This window comes from Colobus angolensis, unplaced genomic scaffold, assembly GCF_000951035.1.
Source record: "Colobus angolensis palliatus isolate OR3802 unplaced genomic scaffold, Cang.pa_1.0 Scaffold36, whole genome shotgun sequence".
Taxonomy (NCBI): domain Eukaryota; kingdom Metazoa; phylum Chordata; class Mammalia; order Primates; family Cercopithecidae; genus Colobus; species Colobus angolensis.
The window spans coordinates 6,790,797-6,811,736 of NW_012116932.1; the positions used below are offsets into that span (position 1 = coordinate 6,790,797).

The 20,940-nt window shown below is 41.4% G+C and overlaps 2 protein-coding genes across 3 annotated transcripts in view; one reads left to right on the forward strand and one right to left on the reverse strand.

Moving 5' to 3' along the window:
- Positions 1-12,549, reverse strand: part of MLH1 (mutL homolog 1) — a 55,063-nt gene extending 42,514 nt beyond the window's left edge. The window contains 5 exon segments of the mRNA XM_011953348.1: positions 1,616-1,648; positions 2,096-2,176; positions 5,554-5,652; positions 9,180-9,270; positions 12,218-12,549. Coding sequence (XP_011808738.1) covers positions 1,616-1,648; positions 2,096-2,176; positions 5,554-5,652; positions 9,180-9,270; positions 12,218-12,333 — 420 coding nt within the window. The 5' untranslated portion in view covers positions 12,334-12,549.
- EPM2AIP1 (EPM2A (laforin) interacting protein 1) lies at positions 12,416-16,949 on the forward strand. Of its 2 annotated transcripts, XM_011953347.1 has the most exons (2): positions 12,772-12,845; positions 12,981-16,949. In XM_011953347.1, the coding sequence occupies exons 1-2, from the start codon at positions 12,804-12,806 to the stop codon at positions 14,625-14,627; spliced, it is 1,689 nt and encodes a 562-aa protein (XP_011808737.1). In that variant the 5' UTR covers positions 12,772-12,803; the 3' UTR covers positions 14,628-16,949. The 2 variants fall into 2 exon arrangements, with proteins under 2 accessions (XP_011808736.1, XP_011808737.1); XM_011953346.1 differs by having other exon boundaries at positions 12,416-16,949.
- Positions 16,950-20,940: the final 3,991 nt, after the last annotated feature.

Consider the following 20,940-nt stretch of genomic DNA (forward strand, 5'->3'; position numbering starts at 1 on the left):
TTGGAAGGCCTAGGTGGGTGGATCACCTGAGGTCAGGAGTTCAAGAAGAGCCTGGCCAACATGGTAAAACACCATCTCTACTAAAAATACAAAAAATTAGCGGGGCATGGTGGTGGGTGCCTATAGTCCCAGCTACTCAGGAGGCTGAGGCAGGAGAATGGTGTGAACCCAGGAGGTGGAGCTTGCAGTGAACCAAGATCGCACCACTGCACTCCAGCCTGGGTGACACAGGGAGATGACATGTCAAAAAAAAAAAAAAACTAAATTTAAAAAAAAGAGAAAGCTCTTCATCTAGTGATGCATAGACTTTTTACCTAACTGTAGAACAATATGCTAAGTGATCTACAGAAGGGTCCATTCAGCCTGGTGGGAGTGAGGGTGAGTAAAAGCATCCCAGAGAGCCAGCAATTCATCTGTTCTTTATAGAGAGGAATAGTTTCAGGTGAAGACAGCAGGAAAGACCATCCAAGAAGGCAAAAACAAAAATGAAAGCATAGAGGCTTTAGAATACACGGCAGCTGGGAATAGGCAGAGAGACAGGGCTGGAAAGGCAGACTGAGAGCACATTGGAAGGGGATGGTTGCCAAGATAATGAGTCTATTTCATCCTGCTATGGAAGGGGAGCCATTGTAGTATGCAGGGGCATACTATAATCTAGGCTATCTAGGAAGGCACTAACTCACAACTCTCTCTTTAGTTAGTGACAGGGGATTCTAATATTATCAGCCCATCTAGATCTAGGGCAATTATAATTCATAGAGAGCCAGATGCCCCTAGCATTAATGTTGTGTACTCTGAAATTTCCACCTTCCATTACTTCACACATTTATCTGCTGAGGAAGACTGAGAAACAGAGAGAACTATCCTTTGTTGAAGATATTTTCCCTTTTTTATGTATTTATTTTTTAAGGGTAGAGTACAGTGGTGTAATCATAGCTTGCTACAGCCTCAAACTGCTGGGCTCAAGCAATCTTCCTGCCTCTGGAGTAGCTAAGACTACAGATGTGCATCACCATACCCAACTAATTTTTTAAAAATTTTCTGTAGAGATGGGGTCTTGCCCTGTTTCTCAGGCTGATCTCAAACTGACTTCAAGCAATCCTCCCACTTCAGCCTCCCAAAGTCACTATACCCAGCCTACTTTCCCTTTTAATCTACAAACAATCTGTGTGATTTTTAAAAATTATCTTTTTTTTTGGCATGAATTAGGTACTCCTACCAGTCTTCAACTAGTGATTGGCCAGTGCTTATAAAAACAAAGCTGCGATTTTGTTATCCTGAATCCCGTTTTTGTTCTGTTCCAAGGCCATTCATCAGCTTCTGAAACTGTGCCAGCATAACAGATAGCCAGCAGCTACTTGTGGGAAGGCAAACCAGCACAGGCATACACAGGTGGTGGGAGCTGGTGGCTCAGGAGCCAGCTAAGGAAACACGAACCTTTAGCATCCCAGCCACAGCCCTCTAATCAGTCCAAAGCAATACCCGAACTGAAGGGCAAAGGGGCAGGAATTACATCAGCAGCTACCATTTACTTAGAACACCTATGTGTAACAGACACCTGGCTAGGCACTTGTAATATGTTATATCATATCTTTTAAGAATCCATGAAGTAGGCCGGGCGCGGTGGCTCAAGCCTGTAATCCCAGCACTTTGGGAGGCCGAGACGGGTGGATCACCAGGTCAGGAGATCGAGACCATCCTGGCCTACACGGTGAAACCCCGTCTCTACTAAAAAATACAAAAAACTAGCCGGGCGAGATGGCGGGCTCCTGTAGTCCCAGCTACTCGGGAGGCTGAGGCAGGAGAATGGCGTAAACCCGGGAGGCAGAGCTTGCAGTGAGCCGAGATTGCGCCACTGCACTCCAGCCTGGGCGACAGAGCGAGACTCTGTCTCAAAAAAAAAAAAAAGAATCCATGAAGTAAGAGTATCACCTAATAATCATCGTCGTGGATTATCAATTTATCAACAGGGAGAAAAGAAAATGTACCCAAGATCTCTGCCAAAAAAGATAACACTGGTGTTGAGACAGGATTACTCTGAGATCCAGGCAAAAAATACATTCAGGATGAATATGTATGAGTAAAAGAAGTCAGCACTATACCTGTATGCACACTTTCCATCAGCTGTTTTCGTTGTAATAGTAACATGAGCTACATGGCTTATGCTGGCCAAAGCCTAAGGAAGAAAAGAAAATAGACTGAAAGAAAAACTCACTGCTGGGTCACCCACTATCACCTCATCAAAGGGAGAGGTTATCTGAACTGCCTCTTCCATTTTTTATTAATATGTGGCAATGATAAGCACTTTGCTCATTCACTCTGATGACATGCTGAAAAAAAAATGATCAATCTGTAGCACAATTACTAGAACAAGTGAAAAATATGTATTAAAAAGTCCAAAACATTAATGTGTTAATAAGCAATTGTGTTCAGGTGGTAGAACTACAGGCATGTTTAATAATATTCTCAATGAAGTGTCTTCTAGTACTTTTCAAAACTTGCCTTCAGAAGTGGGTAAAGGAATCACTCCAAATAGATAGTGTTTTACGTTGTTACTAAAAACTGCTTTATATAAGCAATTATTCATTTAGAAATGTAAATCTGAAATTATGCTATTAAGACAAAACAAATTTTAAAAACCCATGACCATTTTTCCCCTTTATAACCAAGATTGGTCTCTCAGACCTTTGGAATCTGTATCTTTTTTCACAAGAAGGATATTACAGTATGTAAAGGTGTAACTCAGGAACTGTGCTATGATGGGGTCTGTGTGACGGCATCTCATTAGACAGTAAATATAGCTGTGGCAAGTTCAGTTCATTGAAAGGCACATGGGTCATGACGGCTCAGAGATCACCAGGTCCTAGCTGGATTTTCCTGGTTTATGTAATTGAGCTAATTTGCATCATGAAAAAGCATAAGGCCGGGTGCAGTGGCTCACACCTGTAATCCCAGCACTTTGGAAGGCCTAGGTGGGTGGATCACCTGAGGTCAGGAGTTCAAGAAGAGCCTGGCCAACATGGTAAAACACCATCTCTACTAAAAATACAAAAATTAGCCAGCTGTGGTGGCATGTGCCTGTAATCCGAGCTACTCGGGAGGCTGAGGCAGGAGAATCACTTGAACCTGGGAGGCAGAAGTTACAGTAAGTGGAGATTGTGCCACTGCACTCCAGCCTGGGTAACAGAGTGAGACTGCGTACAAAAAAAAAAAAAAAAGTAAATGATTTTGAGACCTGTATAAGGAAAGACATGAAAATGCAGAGTAGAACACAACATCACACCAGGAAGAGAGACTGCCATTACACACGGCACAGCAGATGGTCCTGCTGCTTCAGAAGCCTCTTCCCCAGCAGTGGAGCCAAGTGGACAGGGGCACAGACTCTGGAGTCAAACTGCCTAGTTTCTAATCCCCACTTTGCCATTTTCTAATCCCCACTTCGCCATTTTCTAACTGTGTCTTCGGGCCTTGTTTCCCTCATGTAAAACTGAGTAACAGCAGAACCTCTGTAGAGTTACTGTCAGGAGTAAGAGTTAATACAAAGTGCTGAGAACCATGGCTGGTACATAGAAATCCCTCAATAAATCTTCCCTGTATAATTACAGTGAAATAATAGCCACAAAGATAACCTACAGCTAGGTGAAGACTCCAGGAGGCCATGGGCTTGGAAAATGACCCAGGTAGCTGCAAGGCCAAAATGAAACTGCCTTCCTAGAGTTTGATCTAAGGTGTCCTTAAAATCAGGGGCAGTCTCGGTGTAAACCAAGTCTTGGAAATTGTCCCTTCTTGGAATAATCGAGTGGTCACTGTGAGTAAGATGATACATGAGACCACCCTAGTTTGCTGTAAATTGATCTAAATTACAGAGACTGAATCACACCTGCCTTTTACTTTTTAAAAATTAAAGTAATACATGTATATGATAGAAAAATTCAAACTACTGAAAGGCCAAAAATGAAAAGTAATAGCCTCTTTGACTGCCCAATCCCGTCTTCACTTTCACTCCATTAAAATAACTACTGTAAAACAGTTTCTCTGGTCCCCTGGAACCTCCATAGAGGAACACAGCCCTGCCAAAACCTTGATTTTAGTCTAGTGAGGCCTAGTAAGACCCGTATCTTCTGATCTCCAGAACGGTAGAATGATTAATTTGTATTGTTTAATGCCACTAAATTTCTGGAAATTTTTTGACAGCAACAGGAAACTAATACAGTTTTTAAAATATGTATTTTTTTTACTAAGGAATGTTATTTCTATAAATTTATCCTTAGGAAACAATTAAACGAAACACAGTATACCTATAAGAATACTCATCAGAACCTTAAACAGGGCCAGATGCAGTGGCTCATGCCTATAACCCCAGCACTTTGCAAGGCCAAGGCAGGCAGATCACTCAAGGTCAGGAGTTCAAGACCAGCCTGGCCATCATGGCCAAACCCTGTCTCTACTAAAAATACAAAAATTAGCCAGGCATGGTGGTGCGCGCCTGTAATCCCAGCTATTCAGGAGGCTGAGGTAGGAGAATAGCTTGAACCCAGAAGGTGGAGGTTGCAGTAAGCTGAGATCATGTCACTGCACTCCAGCCTGGCTAATAGAGCAAGACTCTGTCTCAAAAAAAAAAAGAAAACAAAAAAATAAGAATCTTAAACAGGAAAAAAAGTCAAAGAGCATAAATGTTCAACAGGAAACTAAACAAACTATAGTACATACAGGTAACAGAATACTATGTAGCCATTAAAACTTAGATAGGCCTATATTTACTGGGTAGAAAGATATCCATGAGGAAGTGAGTCACAAAATATAAGATCATATTTTATCCTTTTATATTTTAATCTGTTTTCTAAATCATATACTCCTATGATATGTCATATTATTTTACCCAGAAATACTTTAGGATGTATCTTAAAAGATAAGGACTCAAAAAAAACCCCACGACAATATTTTTATACAAAGATAATTCATAATTTCTCCTTAATGACATCAAATAGTCAACCTGTATTCAAATATTTGTCTCAAAAAAAAATTTTGTGTAGTTTGCTCCATCAGGATTTAGGTCAGAGTCATACACTGGACCAGGTTCATATGCCCCTTAAATGTCTTTTAATCTACAGGTTCTCTACTCCTTTCTCTCTACTTGTTCTTTCCCTGCCGTCTATCTGTTGAAGGGAACAAGTCTTTTTTCATGTAGTCTTCCAATCTCAGAATTATTTACCATCTTCCTTGTCTCCTATATTTTTCACATATTGGTACTTAGATCTAAGTAATGATGAGATTCACATTTGATTTTTTCACAAGAAAACTTATCGGTGGTATTGGGTACTTCCATCAAGAGATATATAATATCAGAGGTCTCTGTAGGTAAAATAGTTTATTTATGAACAATTCTCCATCTTAGAAAGTTAAAAGTTCACTAACTTTGTTCAGATTTGCATACATTTAATAAGCAAAAGGTACCAAACCTTATTTATCCATGTTGAGAAATAGATACTAACAAATGACAGACAGTGTCATCACAGGAGGATATTTTGCACATTTCTTGAATCTTTAGCTTACCTCACCTCGAAAGCCATAGGTAGAAATACTGGCTAAATCCTCAAAGGACTGCAGTTTACTCGTAGTGAACCTTTCACATACAATATCCAGATCTTCTTTCTGTTAGATACCAAAAAGATGAGTAAATAATTATGTTACTCATTTTTCCAAATCTTTTTGAATTCCCATTTTCTTGATTTAATCCAGGAAAAAAAATCCTCTTAGAAGAGCTTTTTTTCTTTCTTTTTTTTGAGACAGAGTTTGTGTCACCCAGGCTGGAGTGCAGTGACAAGATCTCAGCTCACTGCAACCTCTGCTCCCCGGGTTCAAGCAATTCTCACGTCTCAGTCTCCCAAGTAGCTGGGATTACAGGTATGCACCACCATGCTCGGTTAATTTTTTCTTGTATTTTTAGTAGAGATGGGGTTTCACCATTCTGGAGATGCTGGTCTCGAACTCCTGACCTCAAATGATTTGATGCCTTGATCTCCCAAAGCGCTAGGATTACAGGCATGAGCCACCACATCTGACCTTAATTTCTTATATTTGTAGTGGAGATGAGGTTTCATCATGTTGCCCAAGCTGGTCTCGAACACATGAGTTCAAGTGATTTACCCACCTCAGCCTCCTGAAGTACTGGGACTACAGGTGTGAGCCACCATGCCCAGCCTGAGAAGAGCTTTAAAATTCACAGTAACTTCCTTGTTTGGAATCCAGAATACCACACTGTCCTGGTGTTCCTCCTTTCTTACTAGGTGGCTCCTTCTAAGTCACTGCTGTTTCTGCCTCATGTCCTCACTTCTTGACATCAGAGTCACACAAGACTGTCCTTGGACCTCTTCTCTATCTACACATACTCTCTTGATTATCTCATTCAGTCTCAGGGCTTTTTGTTGTTTGTTTAATTGACAAGTTTCTTCATTAGAAATCTCCGGCTGGGCACGGTGGCTCACGCCTGTAATTACAGCACTTTGGGAGGCCGAGGTGGGCAGATCACGAGGTCAGGAGATCGAGGCCATCTTAGCTAACACAACTTAGAAACCCCGTCTCTACTAAAAATACAAAAAATTAGCCGGGCATGGTGGCAGGTGCCTATAGACCCAGCTACTCAGGAGGCTGATCCAGGAGAATGGTGTGAACCCAGGAGCGGGCGGAGGTTATGGTGAGCCGCGATCGCGCCACTACACTCCAGCCTGGGCAACAGTGCAAGACTCTGTCTCAAAAAAAAAAAAATCTCCAGGGTTGGTCGCAGTGGCTCACACCTATAATCCCAGCACTTTGGGAGGCCTTGGCAACAAAGCAAGGCCTTATTCCTACAAAAACAAAAATAAAAATACCCAGGCATGGTGGTGTGCACCTACAGGTACTACTTCAGCTGGCTGAGATGAGAGAACTGCTTTAGCCCAGGAGTTTAAGGTTACAGTGAGCTATGCTTACACTACTGCACTCCAGTGTGGGCAATAGAGTGAGATCCTGCCTCTAAAAAAGGGGGAAAAATTCTAATTTTTTAAAATTGCAGTAAAATACATGTAACAGAAAATTTTCCATCTTAACCATTTTTAAATGTACCGTTCTGTGGCATTAACTATATTCACACTGCTGTGTAACTATCATCATGATCCATCTCCAGAATTTTTTCATCTTCCCCAAACGGAAACTCTGTACCCATTAAACAATAATTTCCATTCTCCCTGCTCCCCCTGGCCCTTGACAACCACCACTCTACTGTCTCTATGAATTTGACTACTCTAGGAACCTCATAAGAGGAATCATACAATATTTGTCCTTTAGTGACCGACTTATTTAACTTAAGATGATGTCTTCAAGGTTCGTATATGTTGCAACATGTGTCAACATTTCATTTCTATTTAAGGCTGAAATTATTCCATTTTGTTTATCCATTCATCCACAGATGGACGCTTAGGCTGCTTTTACCTTTTGGCTACTGTAAATAATGCTGCCATGAATATGAGTGTACAAATATCTGCTTGCGTCCCTTCTTTTGGGAATAACTCAGAAGTGGAATTATTTGATTATATGATAATTCTGTTTAATTTTTTGAGGAATCGCCACAGCATTTTCCACAGCACCCTGCACTATTTTACATTCCCACTAGCAATACATAAGAACTCCAGTCTCTACATCCTTGCAAACACTTGTTTTTGTTTTTGACAACAGCCATCCTAATAGGTATGAAGTGGTATCTCACTGTGGTTTTTATTCATTTTCCTAATGACTAATGATGTTGAGCATCTTTTCAGGCGAGTCTCAAGGCTTTTTTTTTTTTTTTTTGAGATGGAGTTTTGCTCTTGTTGCCCAAGCTGGAGTGCAATGGCACAATCTCGGCTCACCGCAACCTCTGCCTCCTGGGTTCAAGCGATTCTCCTGCCTCAGCCTCCCGAGTAGCAGGGATTACAGGCATGTGCCACCATACCCGGCTAATTATGTATTTTTAGTAGAGATGGGGTTTCTCCATGTTGGTCAGGCTGGTCTCGAACTCCCGACCTCAGGTGATCTGCCTGCCTCGGCCTCCCAAAGTGCTGGGATTACAGGCGTGAGCCACCGCGCCCAGCCTTCTTGTGGCTTTTAATACCTTTACAATGCAGACAACTACCAAATATTCATCCCTAAATCTCCACCCTGCACTCCAAACTCATATAAACATCCAACTAATAGGCATCTTAAATTGAACATGCCCCAAAATGAACTTCTGATCTCTCCAAAAATCTGCTTCTTTCATAGTCTTTCCCATCTTAGTAAATGGCAACTCCTTCTTCCACTTACCAGACCAAAACCTTGAAATCATTCCTGATTCCTCTTTCTCTCACAACCTATATCAGCAAATTCTGAGAGATTTGCCTCCACAATCAACCCAGAATCTCACTGCTTCTTACATCTTTACTGCGACCAAGCAGTCTGCAGGACAGACTGCTTCTGCCCTGTCCTGCTATTTTCCACATAGAAAGACAAAGGATTTTTTTTTTAAAACTCACCACACCATGCAACCTCTGCTTAAAACCCTCTAATAGTATCCCACCATATTCAGAAAAAAAGCTAAAGATTTTACCTTGGCCCACAAGGATTTACATGTTCTCACTCAGACCTCATCTCCTATTACTTTTTCCTTTTCAGCCTCTAGACAAACCGGCCTCCTTCATAGTCCTTTAACACGTCAGATATGCTTCCATTTAATAGTCTTTGCCTATATTGTTCTGTATGCCAATACCTTTAGGTAGCCTCACAATTTGCTCCTTGACTTCCACTGGTCCCTCAAATATCACATCCACATGGAAGCCTTCCTGAACCACTCAATTTAACTGCATCCTTTCCAGCTTGCACACTATCTTCCTCCCCGCTTTAGTTTTCTCCACAGCACTTAATGCTATCTGACATACTATTTATTATACCCATTTTGTCTCCCACGACTATAATGTAAGCATCAGAAAAGATTTTAATCTATTTTATTCACTGCCACATCCCCTGAACAATGCCCAGCAAAGAATAGGTACTCAATAAATATTTATTGTTGGTGTTGAATTTTTCAATGAAAAAATCCCATCTGCAAAAGCCTAGTTTCCAGAACAGAGAGAGGTCCTGCCTCTTCCATGAAGTGCACAAACGTCCTGCTACTTTGAGGTTTTACTTACCCTGATCCCAGTGCCATTGTCTTGGATCTGAATCAACTTCAGGCCTCCCTCTTTAACAATCACTTGAATACTTGTGGATTTTGCATCTAAACTGGCAAATCAAACAGAAAATAATTTATCAGTCTGCAACTACTCTAATGTACATATTTTAATATGAGCCAAGTAATGATAACAAACTCCAAACAAATACAACAGTGCCTCATTAACATGTTTTTCCTTTGTCTTACAGGCTCATACACTGTATGAGTTTACACACTGTGTGAGAGAGGGAACAGATGGCAGAGCAACCATCATTTCCAACAGGACATTCAGCACTATTTCTGTTCCTCTAGGAAAGATAGCAAGAAGTTAAAAATAGATTTCTTTTGGCAGATGCCTCTTCTTAACTAATTTTACTTTTACCTGAACTTTATTCAGCCTCAGGTTCCTTAGTGACTCTAATAAAATGTCACTAAAAAATACAAATTCTGAACGATTTTCTCTACTATTCCCTTTTATATTTATGATGCAGGTTAGAAAAAAACAGTAATGCAGAAAGTTAATAAATCTTTAGGAAGTCAATCAATTTTTTGGCCAGGCGCAATGGCTCATGCCTGTAATCCCAGCACTTTGGGAGGCCAAGGCGGGTGGATCACCTGAGGTCAGGAGTTCGAGACCAGCCTGACCAACATGGAGAAACCCCATCTCTCCTAAAAATACAAAAGTAGCCAGGCATGGTGGCAAATGCCTGTAATCCCAGCTACTTGGGAGGCTGAGGCAGGAGAATCACATGAACCCAGGAGGTGGAGGTTGCGATGAGCTGAGATCACACCACTGCACTCCAACCTGGGCAACAGGAGCAAAACTCCATCTCAAAAAACAAAGAAAGAAAAAAAAAGAAGTCAATAAATTTTTTGTGCTTTCAAAGAGTAGCCTACAAGCATAGACCACCTGCTAGAGAAAACAAATTTTCTATCATGGGCTGCATGAGAAAGAGTTATCTCTTCCCCACATAGACAATTCTTTATTCAGAAATAATAGGCTGGGCATGGGGGCTCATGCCTGTAATCCCAGCACTTTGGGAGGCCGAGGTGGGCGGATCACCTGAAGTCAGGAGTTCAAGACCAGCCTGGCCAACATGGCGAAACCCCATCTCCACTAAAAATAAAAAAAGTAGCTGGGCTTGGTCGTACACGCCTGTATTCCCAGCTACTTCAGAGGTTGAGGCAGGAAGATCACTTGAAACCAGGAGGCGGAGGTTGCCGTGAGCCAAGATCACACCACTGCACTTCAGCCTGGGCAAGAGTAAGACTTCATCTTAAAAAAAAAAGAAGACAATAAGTTACTTAAAACATTATAGACCTTTCTCATGAGCCCCTGTATTGAAGTTGTATTAGTCATCTCAACTGGACTCCATATAAAAATCTCCACCTCAGCCAGGCGCGGTGGCTCACGCTTGTAATACCAGCACTTTGGGAGGCCGAGGTGGGTGGATCACCTGAGGTCAGGAGATCGAGACCATCCTGGCTAACATGGTGAAATCCTGTCTCTACTAAAAATACAAAATTAGCCGGGCATAGTGGCACATGCCTGTAATCTCAGCTACTCGGGAGGCTGAGGTAGGAGAATCACTTGAACCCAGGAGGTGGAGGTTGCGGTGAGCCGAGAGCATGCCATTGCATTCCAGCCTGGGCAATAAGAGCGAAATTTCATCTTAAAAAAATATATAATAATCCAAAAAATTAGCCAGGCGTGGTGGCACATGCCTATAGTCCTAGCTACTCGAGAGACTCAGGCAGGAGAATCTCCCTTGAACCCGTGAGGCAGAGGTTGCAGTCAGCTGAGATCATGCCACTGCACTCCAGCCTGGGTGACAAAGTGAGACTCCAACTCAAAAAAACTAAAATAAAATAAAATAAAAAATCTCCACTTAAGGAATTAATTACAAGCCACCAAGCTAGTATGTTCAGTTTTGTTTTACAGTATTCTGGCACAGTACAATAAGAGGCCCAGTTGTTCTGTCATTCATTCTAACATAGTAGAAACAAAAGCCAATCTGCCACTGCTTCTGCTACTACTATTACAAGTGAAAAGGAGAAAACATCCCCCGATTTCTTGTTCCTTCTTTCATCTACCTTCCAATTCTCTTCCTTTCCTTCAGTGGTCCTTTCTACCCACTGTTCTTTCAGTCCCATTGCCCTGAATAGTTTATACTTTTACAATAAATCCCTCTAGAAACCTAACACTCCTGACCGAAGCATTCTTTTTTCTATTAATATACGGACTTCACTAACATCAACTGATTTTAACAAAATGATCTGACATAACGTTTAGGTGTATTCTGGGCATGTCTTTTTGGAAGTTTATAGTCCACACCCACTTTTCCTTCCACATGTTTCAAATTTCTTCCCTCCACATTTTTTGTGACAGTTATAAGCTTCAAAATCCACGGATGACCCATGAAATATGGTATCTTCGAATTGCGCCCTCCCAAGTAAAGGACAGGAAAACACTAAGTGGGGTCACTAATCTAACAATAGGGTAATCAGAAGTCAAGCCCAGAGTGCATCCGCCTGTCCTAAAACTACAAACGATTTGTTTTGAATGAAACTCAAAATGAATTGTGCCTTTGGATGTGTACAGATGATGTCTGGAATGAATGAAAAGCAAGAAAATAGTAACGCAGTATCCTCTGAAAAAAAGGATTTTTTCCCCATCCTAAGCTTTTATACATCTTTCAACTTTGCATCTTCTGCATACATCATTTTCAATTAAGTGGCTTCCTTAGTTAACGGTACCATTACGACAACACTGAGTACATTCCTCCACTTGCACTCCAAACAACCCTTACAAGGTCGCGCGAGAGCGGTAAAGAAAACACACGGTTTGTGGAAAAGGAGAAGACCTGACAGGCACATTACGGAACCCCGCGGCCTCCGCCGTTGTGGGCATGCGCTGTACATGCTTCTGCTCGGGCAAGGAGGCGTGTCCGCACCATTGAGAGGAGCGACCCGTTAAGTCGTAGCCCTTAAGTGAGCCCGGCTCGACTCCCTCCGTACCAGTTCTCAATCATCTCTTTGATAGCATTAGCTGGCCGCTGGATAACCTCCCCCGCCGCGATGCGGTTCACCACTGTCTCGTCCAGCCGCCGAATAACCCCTGCCACGAACGACATTTTGCCGCCAGGGGAGTCTAGGAAACGTCTAGATGATGAACGGAAGTGCCTTCAGCCAATCACGTCAGTGCTTCGTGCTCACGTTCTTCCTTCAAGCTGAAGCTTACCCCGCCCAGACCCACCCTCAGCAGCAGCTATTGATTGGGCAGCTTGAATGCCAGTCAAATTTCTCAACTCTGTGGGTTGCTGGGTCTCCTCCTCCCTCCCTCAAGCGGCTGCTGCCCGCTACCTAGAAGGATATGCGCTTGCGCGTTAGAGATCACTGTCTGCTCTTCCTATTGGTTCGTTTTTGGAGCTCGGAGAATACGAAATATCCAGCCAATAGGGGCAGAGATTTCGGAGCTGGGCTTGTGTGCCTCCGCTGAGGTGATCTGTCGCAGAGCGGAGGAGGTGCTTTGGCGCTTCTCAGGCTCCTCCTCTCCCCTTGCGGCCTTTCTAACGTTGGCCCTGCTCTTGTGGCCTCCCGCAGAATGTGGATGACGCCCAAAAGAAGCAAGATGGAAGTCGACGAGGCTCTAGTTTTCCGGCCCGAGTGGACCCAGCGTTATTTGGTGGTGGAGCCTCCGGAGGGCGACGGGGCCCTGTGCCTGGTCTGTCGCCGCCTCATCGTAGCTACCCGCGAACGCGACGTCAGGCGCCACTACGAGGCTGAGCACGAATACTACGAGCGGTATGTGGCGGACGGCGAGCGCGCGGCCCTGGTGGAGCGTCTGCGTCAGGGCGACTTGCCCGTGGCCTCGCTCACTCCTGAAGAGAGAGCTGCTCGTGCAGGCCTCGGGCTCTGCCGCCTCTTGGCCTTGAAGGGTCGCGGCTGGGGTGAGGGGGACTTTGTATACCAGTGTATGGAGGTATTGCTGAGAGAGGTACTGCCCGAGCATGTAAGCGTCTTGCAAGGCATTGATTTATCTCCAGATAGCACAAGGCAGAGGATCCTGAGCATTGACAGGAATCTACGCAGCCAGCTTTTTAACCGAGCCAGGGACTTTAAAGCCTATTCTCTTGCCTTGGACGACCAGGCTTTTGTGGCCTATGAGAACTACCTCCTGGTCTTTATCCGCGGGGTAGGCCCTGAGCTGGAGGTGCAAGAAGATCTTCTGACCATAATCAACCTGACTCATCATTTCAGTGTTGGTGCGCTTATGTCGGCAATCCTAGAGGCCCTGCAGACAGCAGGGCTTAGCTTGCAGAGAATGGTTGGACTGACTACGACCCATACTTTGAGGATGATTGGTGAGAACTCAGGACTCGTCTCATACATGAGAGAAAAGGCTGTAAGCCCCAACTGTTGGAATGTGATTCATTATTCAGGATTTCTTCACTTGGAACTGTTGAGCTCGTATGATGTAGATGTTAATCAGATCATAAATACCATATCCGAATGGATAGTTTTGATTAAGACCAGAGGCGTTAGGCGACCTGAATTTCAGACTTTACTAACTGAATCTGAATCAGAGCATGGCGAAAGGGTTAATGGACGATGTCTGAACAATTGGCTTAGGAGAGGGAAAACTTTAAAACTAATATTCTCTCTAAGAAAAGAAATGGAAGCTTTCTTGGTTTCAGTAGGGGCGACAACAGTCCACTTCTCAGACAAACAATGGCTTTGTGACTTTGGCTTCTTGGTAGACATTATGGAACACCTTCGAGAACTCAGTGAAGAATTACGAGTTAGTAAAGTCTTTGCTGCTGCTGCCTTTGACCATATTTGTACTTTCGAAGTTAAGCTGAATTTATTTCAAAGACATATTGAGGAAAAAAATCTAACAGACTTTCCTGCCCTCAGAGAAGTTGTTGATGAGCTAAAACAGCAAAATAAGGAAGATCAAAAAATATTTGATCCTGATAGGTATCAAATGGTGATCTGTCGTCTACAAAAAGAATTTGAGAGGCATTTTAAGGACCTCAGGTTCATTAAAAAGGACTTGGAACTTTTTTCAAATCCATTTAACTTTAAACCTGAATATGCACCTATTTCAGTGAGGGTGGAGCTGACAAAACTCCAGGCAAACACCAGTCTTTGGAATGAATACAGAATCAAAGACTTGGGGCAGTTTTATGCTGGATTGTCTGCTGAATCTTACCCAATTATCAAAGGGGTTGCCTGTAAGGTCGCATCCTTGTTTGATAGTAACCAAATCTGCGAAAAGGCTTTTTCATATTTGACACGAAACCAACACACTTTGAGTCAGCCATTGACAGATGAGCATCTCCAAGCCCTGTTTCGGGTTGCCACAACTGAAATGGAGCCGGGTTGGGATGATCTTGTGAGAGAAAGAAATGAATCTAATCCATAAGACTTTGTAGTACAAGATTGAAAAACTCAACAAGAATTTAATTCTAAAAGCAAAAATCGGTTTGAGTTTTCGAGTTTACTAATTTGGATTGTGAGAAAGTACCAAGTACCAGCCGTCCAAACTGATCACAGTTAAAACTCTGACAGTTGCCTTTTTTTTCATCTCAAATGGCAGCATGGGACTGAAACATGAGAATGCCACCTTTTTTAAAACTTAGTTTAATGACAAAGTCATTGTCTTTTATGATATAGTTAATTTTAAAGAGATTTAGTATTAATGTGAGTTGAATTTGCAGTCTGTTTTTTAGGTGTTCTGAAGATATATGCCAAAATTTTCAGCTCTTGTTTTAATGGAGTGTTAAAATTCTGATTCATATAGTCTTAAATTATGAACTCTTTAAATGTGCTTTTGAACCAATTTGCGGAAACTCACATAGCAAGTTCATAAGTTTCCGAAAAGGAAGACCATACATACAGTGGAGGTGTTTTGTCTAACTATCAAAATGTTTGAGACTTTTTTTTAAACATTTCTGAGTCCGAAGGTAATATTGACAAATTTCTTCCCTCTTCCCTCCCCATCACCCACCTCAGTGATACCGACATTACTGAGAGAGGAAGTCATTAGAATCATTTTTAAGTTGCTGATATAGGAGATTTCCTGCAATTTGGAGATAAGACTAATTATTGGGGATTTTCCTTGGTTTTTTTTTATAACTGGGGGCCATTTTATCAGCTTGCCTATTAAAGGACTATGGTAAGTATAGAATCTTAATGGTTACCAGTTAGTAATTTTTTTTTTTTTTTTTACTGTAGACACAGGTTTGGCCCTATCAGAAAGGATGAGGAAAAAAGATTTTTGCACTCCGGGATTAGGAGGTGTGAGATATTTTAGCTTTTTTGTCTTATCTGCGTGGATGTTGCTGCTGTATTTAAAAAAATCCTGCTTAAAGTAAAAACTTTGTTTTAAACTGATACAGTATCAGATTTTTTTAGATGCTAGAAATGGATTTATTCTAAAATTTGGAACTGTCGAACACGTTCTACATTTAAGATAGCACACAAGTAGAAATATTTAAAAGCAGTCTTATTCACAGATTTCAGTAATTCTGTATTTCTATTAAGATAAAATGCTTTGTGCCAAAACGGTAGTTTCTAAACCTCTGTTAACCGTGAAAAGGCAATCTTAAAGTTTGCTATGTAAAACTAATTATAAACAGGACCCAACTTATATTCATAGATCCTCTCAAGTATTATACAGTTGAAAACTTCTTGTTCCAAAGTCCTGTCTTAACTATTGAAACACCTTCCAGCAAATTCAAGGAATCAGGCTACAACTAAGAATTTAGATGGAATTGATGTCTGGGCAATTAAAATAAATGCCATAAGAGCCTGAAAACCAAAGTTGTGCCAGTGGCTTTCAACTAGAAGCAGTAACCTGTCCTTCCAGAGTATGCTGAGAAATGTGTAGAGGCACTTTTTTGGTTGTCATATTTACTCGGGGCTTCTGTTGGCATTTAAGCCTGAAGACACTCATGCCCTGCAGTGCATGGGACAGCCTGGCACAATGAAGAATTATCCCTCCCAAAATGTAGATTATTTCAAGGGATAGGGCACTTTACCACTAGAAGCAAAATTAAAAGTGCAAGGTGGGCAAACTGACAGAATACTACATAGGAGAGACTAATTCCAACCTTCTAAATTTGGCTGGTAAAGTGCAATAAAGGCATTGATAAGTTCTGTTAGCTCACAATAGCACCTGTAAATCAGGAATTAATAATTGAATCAAATTTAAGGGCTCTGTCCTGTTATACATATTTAAGACAGGAAAAAAGTTGTATATTGATTACGTACTTATCAGGAATGTTCAAGCTGAGATTTTGGTTGATAGAGTAAGCTTACATGTCTAGAAAAACAACATAGTGGGAAACTGGAAAAAAAAAAATCTGCAGGTAATTTCCCAATAGCTTTGAATATTCACAGCAGAGCTTTATTACTTGAGAGAAAGATTGGAAGACCTGAAAGCCACTTCTGCTTTCTGACACCAGTTCCTTAAATATTGAAATCTTGTACATTTTGTGAAATTCTACCATGTTTTGCTTAAGGTGTTAATAAAATTAGTTTGCATCGTTTAGTCATTGAGTGAGGGGGAGATATAAGCCAAGGATTTTAAATTGACCCTTAGCTATAGAGAATTTGCTATAAGCTAGTCTTGTTTGTAAAAAAAAAAAAAAAAAGTGTATTTTAGTGTTTTCTGTATTAAGTAATTCTGTAACTGCATGGCAGTTTTTTTTGTTTTTGTTTTTATAAACACAGTTGTTACTGGTCCTGTTGTAGCAGTGAATATAGTTAAAATAAGTATCTTTAAAAAAAAAATGATACTCGGCCGGGCGCGGTGGCTCACGCCTGTAATCACAGCACTTTGGGAGGCTGAGGTGGGGGGATCACAAGGTCAGGAGTTCGAGACCAGCCTGGCCAACATGGTGAAACCCCATCTCTACTGAAAATACAAAAAAAAAAAAATTAGCTGGGCGTGGTGGTGTGCGCCTGTAATCCCAGCTACTCAGGAGGCTGAGGCAGGAGAATCGCTTGAACCCGGGAGGCGGAAGTTACAGTGAGCCAAGATTGTGCCACTGCACTTCAGCCTGGGGTATAGAGCGAGACTCCGTCTCAAAAAATAAATAAATAAATAAATATGTCCTTACCAGTTACTGCCCTATAGCTCATTCCTACTAGTTTTCTTGACAAATTTGTATTCCCAGTCTCCCGTATTTGCTACTCAAATTGCTCTGCTATGCTCACTAAGTCCTTGTTAATAGTCTTACCCTCCTTGAAACACTTGAACACTTGATTACTTTAGCTTTGAGAAGATACCATCTCCGGGTATGCTGTCTTAGTCTTTGCAGGCACCTCTTCCCTTAAATATCTGTTCTTCGTATTTTTTTAAAAATGTGTTTTAGACTGCCTTATTCTATGTCATCTCGCTAGCTGATCTTATTTCCTTCCATGGTTACGTTACCACTTATATGCAAATGACTCTTAGATTCATTATCTCCTTTCTACACCTTCCCTAATTGATATATCTTATTGCTAACAAATCCTCTTTGCTGTCTCAGGCACTACATGTCATTGATCTTGCCCCCAAATCCTGCTTCTCCTCTCATGTTTCCTCTTTCACTAAATGGCATTACCACTACCAACCATTCATTTGTCCTTTTTCCCAATTCTCCAATGCTACCACTTTAATTCAGGCCATTAACCTAACTAATTATAGCAACAGCCTCCTTATTAGTCTCCCTGTTTTTATTTTTATTCCTTTCTACACTACAACTAAATTGCTCCAGAAGACTTACTGAGCATATCACTGAACTGCTTTCACCATTGCTCTTAGGGTACTATACAAATTTATCTTCATCTTTAAGGTCTCAGTATGCCACTTCATCTAGGAAACCTTCATTGATGCCCTCTAGATTAGGTGCCCTTACTCTCCATTCCTTATACATGCTGTTCTTTCCCAAACATACACTTGGCACACTTTATTGTTACTGCTTATTGATCACTGCTAGACTGTAAGCTTTGTAAGGGCAGGGACCATATAAGCCTTGTTCACTGTTATATCTCTAGTGCTTAGCACAATGCCTGGCATTTCAATAAATGTGTGGACAAACGAGTATTTGTGTAGTGTTTTACAATTTTTGAAGCTCTCTCACAGTCTTATTTGACCTTCACAGTCATTCTGCCTTAGACTGTCCATTGGGTAACTTTTATCCTCATATTACTAATTGAAAAATGAAGATAAGTTCTTTGTAACTAGGGACCTCATTATTCCCAGAATTTAGTGTAGCGCTTAGCATGTGACTCAAATATTTACTGTGTGAATGCTAAACAATTTGCGGTTTTCTGTGGTAAACACAGTAAGTAGTAAACTCAGGATTCACAAGATATACACACCAAATCCACTATGTAATATTAAGTTTGTATATCCATGTATAGAATCTTATTTTTTTTTGCCCTTTGTGAAGAGTGTCTCATATATGTATATGTGTGTGTGTGTGTGTATATATATATTTTTGTAATTTCCAAAGGAACCTACATATAGAGGGAAAAGATTGGACAACTATTTAGTGAACTAAAACAATACTTAAGTGATTAAAATGTTACGTTTAGTATTGGAAAAAGATAATGCCGCCTAAGAGTTAATAATCATTTTTCCTTTTGTAGGCATCAACACTAGGAGAAAAAGGCATACTATTTACTTGCTACTTTCCTTTACAGATGATTTTTGGCTCTTCTGGGATTTAAAAGTAAGTAAATTTAACAAAATAGTAGACTGACTCAGCCCTTCTGGTCACTATATATTCAGTTCACTTGTTTTTATACCTGCAGAATGTCCTTATCACCCAAAGGAAGATGACCCAAAAGTGACATCTAGTTAATGTATACTTCTAAAGTTTGTTGTATTTCTTTGCCTTCTTGTTCCCATGCCTCTCTGAACTTAATTTCTGGGTAACTGAGGCTTTTCAGGCTTGGGTGGGAAAGCCACACCCTTAGTCTATTTCCTTAAGCCATTCTGACCAATTTAAGGGATTAACTAGTATAATCTTAGTTGGACTTTTAGTCTGAGGCATACTAAGTCATTCAGAGATCTTAACAGTAGGTGTCATAGTCATCCAGTGATTTGGTCCTTGCTGCACGTCTCACTTTGTCACCCAGACTGGAGTGCAGTGGTGCAATCTCAGCTCAATGCAATCTCTGCCTTCCTGGCTCAAGCAGTTCTCCCACTGCAGCCTCGCAAGTAGCTGGGACTACAGGTATATGCGACTACACCCAGCTAATTTTTGTATTTTTATGTGAAGACAGGGTCTTGCTATATTGCCCAGGCTAGTCTCAAACTCCTGGACTCAAAGCAGTCTGCCCGCCTCGGGCTCCCAAAATGTTGGTGTTACAAGTGTGAGCCTCTGCACCTGGCTGCAAAACTGGCTTTTAATCAACCTTTTGGCTAAAGGATTTCTCTATTTATTTGTTTTTTAAAAGATTTCTCGCCGAGCGCGGTGGCTCACGTCTGTAATCCCAGCACTTTGAGGCCAAGGCGGGCGGATCATGAGGTCAGGAGATCGAGACCATCCTGGCTAACAGAGTGAAACCCCGTCTCTACTAAAAATACAAAAAATTAGCCAGGCGTGGTGGCGGGTGCCTGTAGCCTCAGCTACTTGGGAGGCTGAGACAGGAGAATGGCATGAACACAGGAGGCGGAGCTTGCAGTGAGCCGAGATCGTGCCACTGCACTCCAGCCTGGACAACAGAGCCAGACTCCGTCTGAAAAAGAAAAACAAACAAACAAAAAAGATTTCTCATTTTTATCTTTTTGTTACTAAAATATTGCCTCATCCTACCCAGTAACTACTTGAATTTGTGAATTCTGTATTCCTTTTCATTTCTGGCTGCAAACTGACCCATCTGTTCTGAGTTCATCTCTTTTCTGTACATTTTGTCAAGTGCAGTACACAGCAACTACAAAATATTTTGTTTTTCTGTCTTTTTCTTTAGTAAAGGGTAAGATGATCTGCCTTTCAGGTTATCTCAAGGGGCAGTTTCACCTTTCCATAATATAAATTACTCTTGTGTAAATTATTTCTTCCTTCTTCTGATAGCAGTTTCCTGAATGCCTTCCAGCTAACCATTAAGCCAGTGTTCAGTATTTTAGCATTTTAAAAAACAAGGGACCAATTCCTGTGTCAGCATGGGCTAGCTTGCCATTGGATAACAAAGGCAAAATCTTACTGTCTCACACAACTTTTCTATTGCAACTTGCCTAGGGTCTTTGGTTTAGATCATAGGTTGGCCATGATCAAACTATGGCCCACGGGCAAAATCTGTCTAGCTCCTTGTTTGTCTAAATAAAGTTTTACTGGAATATAGCCTTGTCCATTTATTTATATCTATGGCTACTTTTGTTCTACAATGGCCGAGTTGAGTAGTTGCGACAGAGTGTGTGTACATCTCACAAAACCTAAAATATTTATTCTGTGGCCCTTTACAGACAAAGTTCACCAATTTGTGCTCTGTTGCCTTCATTCTGGGTCTCAGGCTGACAAAGCAGATACCATCAGGAGTGTGGCTGCTAACTGGGAAATGAAAAAAGAGAGTATGGCAAATCACTTAAGGACTCTCAAAGCACTTTCATTGTCCAAAGCAAATCACATAGCCACATTAAAGTTCTAGGAAGAGTGTGGTCCTTACATATACCTGGGAGAAAAACCAGAAATATTTGGAAGACACCACCACTTCTTCATTTATATGCTTGCTTCCAATATATT

Excerpts from the sequence above, each read along its gene's own strand:
- EPM2AIP1 (XM_011953346.1), top strand. The coding sequence starts at position 12,804 with ATGTGGATGACGCCCAAAAGAAGCAAGATGGAAGTCGACGAGGCTCTA.